The sequence below is a fragment of the Emiliania huxleyi genome (assembly GCF_000372725.1).
Source record: "Emiliania huxleyi CCMP1516 unplaced genomic scaffold EMIHUscaffold_433, whole genome shotgun sequence".
NCBI classification, from domain to species: domain Eukaryota; phylum Haptophyta; order Isochrysidales; family Noelaerhabdaceae; genus Emiliania; species Emiliania huxleyi.
The window spans coordinates 25,755-35,540 of record NW_005198735.1 but is presented as its reverse complement, the minus strand read 5'-3'; the positions used below and the strand labels follow the sequence as shown (position 1 = coordinate 35,540).

General features: G+C 66.3%; 1 protein-coding gene across 1 annotated transcript; it reads left to right on the top strand.

Annotated features, from left to right (window-relative positions):
- Positions 1 to 2,664: 2,664 nt before the first annotated feature.
- EMIHUDRAFT_52855 (hypothetical protein) lies at positions 2,665 to 4,128 on the top strand (the record flags this gene model as incomplete). The annotated part of the gene is made up of 2 exons (XM_005769051.1): positions 2,665 to 2,775; positions 3,154 to 4,128. Coding segments are annotated over 2 exons (1,086 nt in total), but the record flags the coding sequence as incomplete, so codon positions are not given.
- Positions 4,129 to 9,786: the final 5,658 nt, after the last annotated feature.

Genomic DNA, 9,786 nt, shown 5'->3' with positions numbered 1-9,786 from the left:
TGCAGAACATATCTCCCGCATATCTCCCCACATCTCCCCCCCATCTCCTGCAGGTGCTCGCCAACGTGTGCCAGAAGCCGCTCGAGCAGGCTCGCGCCTCCTCTCGCCTCCTCTCGCCTCCTCTCGCCTCCTCTCGCCTCCTCTCGCCTCCTCTCGCCTCCTCTCGCCTCCTCTCGCCTCCTCGCGCCTCCTCGCGCCTCCTCGCGCCTCCTCGCGCCTCCTCGCGCCTCCTCGCGCCTCCTCGCGCCCCCTCGCGCCTCCTCGCGCCCCCTCGCGCCTCCTCGCGCCACCACGCGACCCCTCGAGCCCCCTCGCGAACCCAAGCTCACGCCGAGGCCGCCGCAGAAGATCCCGCGTCCGCGGACCCCTACGGCGCAACGGACGCCGCAACAGACTCGGCAGCGTAAAAGAAGAGCGTGGCGTCGGCGACGGACTCGAGTGAGCTTGAGGGCGGCATCTACTCGTGGCGCAAGCTGCTCGTCGTCTCGGTCCCCGAGACGGCGCCCGCCTGCATCCGGTCGCCGCTGACGGCGGATCGGCGCAAGCTGTGGCCCGCCGCGTGCAGCACCGACGATCAGCCGCTGCAGGCCGTGCCGTGCTCGGCGCACCTGCACGGCGACGCGTGCACCGCCTACGCCGCGCAGCACGCCTCCTCGTGGTTCACGCCGTCGGTGTACCGACTGCCCGGCTACGAGGACGACCTGCCGCTCCAGCGCACGTGGCTCATCGTGCGGCTGACCGCAGAGGACGCTCTGGGCAACGCCGCCGAGCCTTGCGTCACCTTTGACGCGGCCGACCCGGACATCGAGGCGGTCGCGCTCTTCCACCCTCCCGCCGACATCACCGCCACCGAGACGAACTCGCTGCCGTCGGAGTGCGCCAACCTGACCACGACGGAGCGGAGGCGCGCCCTCGCGGCGGTCAACGAGACCATCGCGGCCTTTGAGCGCGCAGCCGAGCACGTGCCCATGCGGCGGCGCTTTGTCTTCGGCCACTCGCGCCAGAAGCACCTGCAGCCGTACTTCTTTGACATCGTCGACCCGCTGCTCGCCGTCACGTACGAGGGCCTCGATGCCTTCGACCCCCGCCTCGCCGACACCATCCGTCGCACCAACGCGACCTTTGTCAACCGGGGCGGCGGGCTGCTCACGAGCAGCTCGGCGCGTCCGAATGCCGAGCCCGACGCGAGGGAGCTCCTGCGGAGCATGTGGGAGGCAGAGCCGCACAAGCTGGCCGACTTGTTCATCAACGGGCGCCACACGAATGTGCAGAACGAGCAGTACAACGCGAGCGTCACGCCGCATCTGCTCTTCGGGGGGGTGACCGAGAAGCTCGTCATGTCAGAACTGGGCAACTACATGGGCTGGTCGATGAACATCGACTCCGCGTGGACGCCCGTCGATGCGCACGAGCTCGCGAGCTGGCAGAACGTCCTCAGCCAGATGGCCGCCCTCCCCGGCGACCTGGGCGATCTCAAGGCTGCCATGGCGGAGGCTGCCATCATGTCGAACATCACGTCGGGCAATAAGGCCGCTGCGGCTCAGCAGATGATGGCGGCGGCCTTCTCCGCGCGGCAGACGCTCATCGCCAGCAACGCCGGCGCCCACGGCCTGTCGGCCTGCCTGCGCCACAAGCTGCACGCGGCGTGCGACAGCCTTCCGAGCACGCTGTGTGCCGGCAACATGACGGCCGACTTTTGGCCGCACCGATTCGCCGTCACGGGTAACGGCACCTCGCCGTCGGGATCCGATCCGAGCTGTGGCGGTGAGCTGGACTTCTACGAGCTGTGGGCCAGGTCTGCACCGCCATCTGTCCCGGTCTCGCTGCCCACTTCAATGACCAGGGCAGGTTCAATGTCTCATTCAATGACTCGACCAGCGCGGCGAGCGCGTCGATCGCCGCGTCGGCAGCGATGCCGCCGCCGCCGTCGCACGCCGAGGTGGCGCTGCCGTCGCACGTCGAGGTGGCGCTGCCCAGCCACTCGCAGTCCCACGACAGTGCGACGCGTGCCTTGCTATACGGCGCCAACGGCTCCAAGCCGGTGGCGGCCTGGCTGCACCTCCCAAAGACGGGCACCACACAGGGATTTTAACTTGTCGTGCCAGTGTGCTGACGGGTCTCCAGAATTCTTTTTTGTGGTGTCGGAAAACCGTGCGACGTGCCACACGGCATGAAGGTCGAAAAGAAGGCCGCGAAAACCTCTCGGGAGGGCGGAGCTAGTTTAACCATCAAGAAGAAGAAGAAGACCGACGTGCCGGCCAAGGCGGCACCGGCTGCTGCGCCGAAGAAGAAGCTGAAGCGCGCCGCTGACGCGTCCGAGAGCAAGCCCAAGAAGCAGAAGCGGGCGGCCGAGCCGGCGGCGCCGTCGGACCTGTCGGACACCGCAGAGACCGCCGACACCGCCGCTGCTGACGCGGGCTGCCTGACCAACTTTCGGCTGAGCGAGGCGACCGTGGCGGCGCTCGAGGCTCGCGGGATCCAGGCGCTCTCCCGAATCCGCGAAATGAGAGGGTGCTGTAGTCAATCGCCTCCCTTGGCTGACACGCTCGGCGTGCCACCTTCCGCCGGCGCTCGCCTTTTGCCTGACGCACAATCGCGCCACCATAAACATACATAGATAAGAAACGGAAGCAGGGTCAGGATGCGCTCCTCCGACGGCAGGCGCTCTTCCCAATCCAGTCGGCCACCTTCGACCTCATCTTCGGGGGCGACGACCTCATCGGCCGCGCTCACACCGGCTGTGGCAAGACGCTCGCCTGCCTAGAAGCGGAATGCGTTTTCTTCTCTCCCAACTAGCGCTCGAGTGCTCTGAATGAGGTATGCGTACTTCACCACGCAGGCCCTGCACTGGAGATACCGCACCGCCCACGAATCCGAACCCACACTGGGTTCGATACTCTGGAGGTATGGGTACCCCACCACGCAGGCTCGCCTTTGCGCTTCCCACGATCGAGCGGCTGCTCGGCCTCAAGAAGGTCGACCGCTCGCTGCCAAAGCCGTGCCGGCCGCTTGCGCTTGTGCTGGCGCCGACGGCGCGAAGTGGGGCGGCGGTGTCAGGGAGCTGCGTCGCTTCACAGGGCGCAGCTGCCATTAGGCGCCGACGCGGGAGCTGGCGCAGCAGGTGGGGCGCGAGATATGGGGAGATATGGGGAGATTTGGGGAGATATTCCGACGATCCAACAGGTGGGGCGCGAGATATGGGGAGATATGGGGAGGATACGGGGAGATAGTCCGACGCGAGAGCTTTCGCTGCAGGTGGGGCGCGAGTTCGCCGCCGTCGCACCCACCCTGACCTGCTGCTGCGTGTACGGCGGCGCGCCGATCGGGGCGCAGTGCTCCGAGCTGCGGCGCGGGGTCGACGTGCTGATTGGGACGCCCGGCCGAGTCAAGGACTTGATGGGCCGCTCTGCGCTCGAGCTGTGCGATGTGCTCTGCGCCACTCTGGACGAGGCCGACCAGATGCTTGACATGGGCTTCGCCGACGACATGGCGGAGATCCTCGCCACTTGCACGCGCGAGGACCGGCAGACGTGTCTCTTCTCGGCGACGTTGCCGCCGTGGGTCGTTAAGGAGGCGCCGAAGTACATGCGCCCCTCGCCGCGCGTAGTCGACTTGGTCGGCGACAAGGAGAAGAAGGCTTCGTCCGACGTGCGCCACCTCGCCATCCCCTCGCCCGGCCCGATGAGCGCCCGGTCCTCGACAATCAACGACGTCATCTCGATGTACACCACCTCCTCGGGCCGCGTGATCGTCTTTTGCCAGACCAAGGCCGAGTGCGACGACCTGACCAACTCGGACGCGCTCAAGCTCGAGGCAAAGTGCCTGCACGGCGACATCCCGCAGGCCGTGCGCGAAAAGACGATGGCCGCCTTCCGCAGCGGCAAGTTCCGCGTCCTCATCGCCACCGACGTCGCCGCGCGCGGGCTCGACATGATCGTCGATCTCGTGCTCCAGGCCAAGCCGCCGATGCGGCAGCGCTCTCTCCGCCCCGACGAAGAGACTTACGTCCACCGCTCGGGCCGCACCGGCCGCGCCGGCCGCAAGGGCATCTGCGTGACGCTCTACGGGCCGCGCGACCGCGAGGCGGTCGAGCAGATCGAGCGCTTCACAAAGAACCGCTTCGAGTGGCTCTCGCCGCCGAACCCAAAGTCTCTCGTCCAGACCGCCGCCGAGACGGCGAGCGGCGACGCCGCCGCCGTGCCCGCCGCGGCGTGCGCCCTCTTCCACGCCGCCGCCGCGTCGCTGCTCGAGGCCAAGGCCGGCGACGCCGTCGAGGCGGTCGCAGCCGCCCTTGCTCTCGCCACGTCGACGACGGAGGTGCCGCCGTCGCGTTCGCTGCTGACCAACATCGACGGGTACGCGACGCTGCACGCGACGAGAGGCGGCTGGCTGGCGATTGCCTGGCTCCTTAGCTGCTCTCAACCGCTGACAGGTACTTGACGCTGCACGCGACGATGCGCTCGCCCGTCAACAGCCCCTCCTTTGTGTGGGGGGCTCTGCGCAAGGTGTGCCCCCCTAACGCCGCGCGGCGGGGTGGGGGAGATCGACCGAGATCGACCGAGGTCACCCGAGATTGCCCGAGGTGATTAGGTGCTCCCCGCCGGCGCGACGGACGGCACGGAAAACGTGCGGTCGCTGCGCTTGACGGCGGACGGGCACGGCGCCGTCTTCGATGTCAAAGAGGCGCTTGTTCGCCTGACCTCGGGGAATCTCGGGGAATCTCGGGTACAATCTCGGGTAATCTCGTCTTTGATGGCAAAGAGGCCTCCTCGCCGCTTCCGCCTCGGCTGCACCTCGGCTGCACCTCGGCTGCACCTCGGCTGCACCTCGGCTGCACCTCGGCTGCACCTCGGCTGCACCTCGGCTGCGCATCGCCGTGCAGGCGCTGTTCGCCGCCGAGCTCGAGGCGAAGATGGGCGAGATCGAGTGGCTGTCTGTCTGCGACGAGATGCCGCCGCTGCAGGCGCCCCTGGCCCTTAGTCAATTAATTGTTAATCAACTAATAACTAATTAGCCGCTGCAGGCGCCTCCGTACGGCGACGGCGGCAAGGGCGGCGGCAAGGGCGGCGGCAAGGGCGGCGGCGGCAAGGGAGATGGAGGCAAGGGGTGGGGCAAGGGCGGCAAGGGCGGCAAGGGCGGTGGCGGCGGGTGGAGTGCAGGCGGTGGGGGCGGGTGGGGGTCACCGGGTGGCCGGGGGGGTGGAGGAAAGGGGTGGGGGTCGGGCAAGGGCGGCAAGGGGAAGGGGAGGTATTAGAATTTAGAGCATTGAATCTCTCCACGCACGCTGCTGTTTTCCTCGGCCGCCCGGGAAAACAGGCACTTTTTTTCGGTGCTTGCTGGTACACGGCGGTTTACAGAGGCGCGCGCAGCGCGCCCAGGGGCGCCGCAGGCGCCCCAAGCGGCGCGGAGCGCCGCCGCAGGCGGAGGACAGCAGGTGCGCGAAATTAAACGCCATTTTCGGTTCCGCGGTTTTGCCACTAACATTGAAATCCGGTACAAAACGACTTAGCCGAAACAGCTGACAGACAGACAGAGAGCACACACGTTCGAGACGGGGGTGCGCCGACCGCCGTCGCGGACCCAGTAGAGCTAGATGGTCCCACAGGATGCGCCCTTAGCCTCTGAGCTCGTCCTAGACATTTTAGGGAAGCGTGGGCAGACCAGAACGCGGCCACGGCGACGCTCCGAGGCTGTCAGCAGCGCTGGCGGCGATCGTGGCGACGGCGCCTCGCCGCTGCAGCGGCACAGAATCGAGGAAGTGGCGTTGGTGGCAGCATCAGTGAGATATGAAGGCGGCCGTAATGCTGGTGGCGCCTTCGAGGGCGGCGGAGAGGGCGGTAGCAGCGACGGCGATCGAGTCATCCTCTCGCCTCGCGCCCAGCCCAGCCCCGCCACCTCACCGCCCTCCCAGGCGTATCTCTCCGCCCTCAAGCAGCTCGAGCTCGACGTCGACGTGCTCACACGCGTCCTGGCGCCTACTGTATACTTGATGCAGAGCTTTCCGACGTCATTGTGTTTGCCGCTCCGCGCTCGACGCCCGCCGCCGCGCGCGCCCGCGCGCCACCCCTTTTGCGCAGCAACACCTTAAATTTCATGGCCCTCCAAATTCGGGTCGGAGCGTAGCGGAGTGGGCCCCGAGTTTGAAAACGGCGACGGACGCTTGCGTCCTAGCCGCCAACAACGCCTCCCCGGCGCAGAGGGGCCCCCGGAGGGACGCTCAACCGCTCCACGCCACGCCGCTTGCGGCGGTCCTAAAAGAAAGAAAGAAAACAGACACGCCAAACGAGGGATGGGACGAGGACAGGGTCCCCACCTGCACGAGCAGGATTTTGGAAGAACGATCAGGGGGACAGGTGGGGCTCTCCTGCTCCTGCGGCGGTCCTATTCCACGCTCGCGGGGGGCGGTGTTATTTTTGTTTTTTCGCGCCCGGCGAGGTGCTCTGCGCCGGGCAATTCGAGACGGACAATGGTCCGCCTAATTTCCGATTCCAGTTGCGACGAGGCGCCACTCATCCTCTCGCTCTTCGCGGAGGGGTCGGAGGAGCCGCTCGTCGTCCTGCAGGTCAACGAGCCGCGGATGTGGCTGCTCGACACGGTCACCGTCCTGCACAAGCCGCCGGGCTGCAACGCTGGCATGCACTTCACCAACGTCTCGCAGGCGCTCGGGGTGCTGCAAGAGTGGCTCCCGTCGAATCGCCGCGGGCGCATGGCCTATCTGAAGCACATGCACGCCTACATTGTCGGCGAATTTGACGACACCAAAGTGGAGGCAATCCCATTGGTTGGAGAGGGCGGCAGCACGCTCCGGCTCGAGCACTCTCCCACGCAGGCGACAGTGCGTGTGCGATGCCACAGTCGCGCGTGCGGCGCCGATGGCCACGAGGGCCGCTGGGTGCCGGTCGGGGCGCTCCGGCCATTTGCGCCCCCAGACCTCTCGGACACGCAGATGCAGCGAGCGGTCGTGAGCATGATGAATGAGGTGCTCCCCTCATGTGCCCGCTCGGCCCGCCCGGTGCTCCCACCCCCCCCCCCCCCCCCCGGCGCCGTTCACCTCTCTCGTCCCGCGCTGCACGCAGGACAAGCACGTGCCCAAGACCCGGCGGCACCGCGGGGCCGAGGAGGGCGAGCTGCACGCCACAAAGAGGAGGGCGGACGCGCCGCTCGATTGCGGGCAGTCAAGCAAGCCGCGCGTGGGTGAGGGAGGGGAGCCTCCCGAGGCCCCGGCACAGCCTCCCCCGCAGCCGGGCGGCGCCTCCGGGGGCCACCTCTCCGACGGGGAGCTGCCCGACGAGGAGGCGCCGCGGCACGACGAGGGGCGGAGCGCTCCGGCGGCGGAGGCCGCGCGCCCGAGGGGAGGGGCTAGCAGCTCGGGCCCGCCCCCGTGCCACGCGCCACGCGCCGACGCTGCCCCCGCGCGGCAGCTCCCGGGGGGGCCGGCGCGGCACCACGGGCTGCAGCGCGCGGCGCCGCCAAAGGAGAGGCAGCGGCACGACAAGCCGGGCAACGTGGTCTTCTGCCGAGCCGAGCTGCCGCACCGGCCTCTGGTCTCGGAGGGGAGCCGGAACGGGGCGCAGTCGAAGAGCTACCTCGGCACGCAGAAGACCGTCTTCGCGCGGCCGCTGCTCGGCGAGAGCGCGCCTGTTGAGAGCCACCCGCTGAGCCGCCTCGAGTCGCTCAAGGAGCGGCTGCCCGCCATGTACGACGAGTGGTGCCGGACAAGGTCGGAGTCGGTCTGCCGCCTGATTGCGCGGTGCGTGAAGAAGCAGCACGAGCGGGCCCGCGGGATGCAGACCCCGCAGCAGACGTGCGAGCATCTGATGCCCGGCCAGTGGGGCCAGTGGCTCCACGCGCTGGCCTTTGAATAAAATGACACCCCCGTTGCGCCGCCCTTGGTTTGTCTGCTCTGTTTATTGAAGTTGTGTTGCCGCCTTTCACTTCCTGGGGGCGGGGGGCGGGCATAAAAAAGGGCACAACTTCGTCCCAACAGGTCGTCCCACAAGAGGACTGCGACGGTGTGTCATTCACTTTATGCCACCGTTGCATATCCGGATATGCAACGGTGGCATAAAAAGTGAATGACACACCGTCGCAAAACTGCATTGGGTCTCGAGTTCGAATCCCGCAGTTCGACTCGGCGCAAAAAACCCAGGCGGGCGTTGTCATTGGTTCGAAACCCACCTTAGCGTTCACCTGCTATCGGCCGGTACCCAAACCGTATGCATCTCCGCACGAGCCAGGAATGCAGTTTTGCGACGGTGTGTCATTCACTTTATGCCACCGTTGCATATCCGGATATGCAACGGTTGCATAAAGTGAATGACACACCGTCGCAAGGACGCATCCAAACCGCCGCATTTCGCCCGCCGAAAAGTCTCCCATTCGCGCCCTCCCCAAACCGAGTCTCCTCTCTACAGTTACATACATACCCGCAAAATACCCCGGTATTTTGCCGATTTGGCTGATTTGGGGCCCAAACCAGCCTCAGACTCGGCTCAGAGCCCGGGGAATTGATGATTTCCACGGAGTTTCCCCGGGAAACTAGAGGGTGCTCTAGGGAAACTAGCAGGAACTGAGGAAACACACGTAAAGGAAACCAGGTAGCGAGGTAGGGTGCGAGAGGAAACCCTTGGACAGGCCAATCTTTGAGGCACACCTCTCGTCATTGCCACAGCATGTCGATTGTCGTTCCTCGCACCGTACCCACGCGACGGCACCAGCTGACCGAGAGCGCGCTCCCCGATGGCTGCCTCGTGCCTTACGGGGGCGGCTTACGGCGCGCTCAACAAGTCATCCGAGGGCGGGCTGCTGTTACGCTCGACGAGTGCGACGCCGCTCTAGCAGCTCGAGGGGTTCAAACGCGAGGCGACCATCGTCTCCGCCGAGCTCGACGACGAGGCGGCCGTTGGTTATTATCTCCTGCCCTCGGGAGGGCGGCGGCGGCGGTGTAGGGGCGGCGGCGAGCTCCCGGTTGCAAATACTCGCCTCACAGTCCAAGATGGCGGCTCACCCGCCCAACCATGCTCTGGTGCGTCTGGCTGCCCGTGTCTCTGTCTTATCGGCGCGACGACAACAACCTACCCCACACCCTAACCCTAACCCTAACGCCTAACCCTAACCCTAACCCTAACCCTGACCCTACTAACCCTAACCCTAACCGGAAGAACTCGGAGCATGGTCACCGGAGAGCTCGTGTCAACGGACCGCTGGTTCCTCCATTCCGACCCGAAGCGGCCCGTTCTTAGGAGCTGCACAACGGCTTGAACTCTCTGACCCTAACTAACCCAACCCTAACCCTAACCCTAACCCTTGGCTGTGCTGTATAAGGCGCGCGAGGCTGCTACCTTGCTTGTGTCTTCCGTGGCCGGGACGGTTGGTTGGGTGGTGGGGGTGGGTCGGTCGGTGTGGGTGGGTTTCCTCGCCTCATCAGCCGGGCCCCCGTGAGGTGGGTGGGGCTGGGGGTGGGTGGGTGGTTCCAAGCCTCAGCCGGGCCGTGAGGTGGGTGGGTTGGTGGGTGGCTCAAGAAGCTCGTGCACGTGAACGGAGGTCCAGAGGCACGTGGTGTGAGAAAAAACGCAACGCAGTCCAGAAGGCGAGAAAAAAATTTAACGAGAGAAAAGAATTGCAACGCAAAAAGAATTTTCCATTTCGGTTGTGGCGCCCACTTCTCAGCCCCACTCCGCCCTCCCGCCCGAAGCTGGGGCCGGTCCTGTGTCTCGCGCGCGCCTGAGGGGGGGCGGAAAGGAACCTCTTTCACGCGCCTCCAGGCATCGCGCGGGCCGCGCTCAT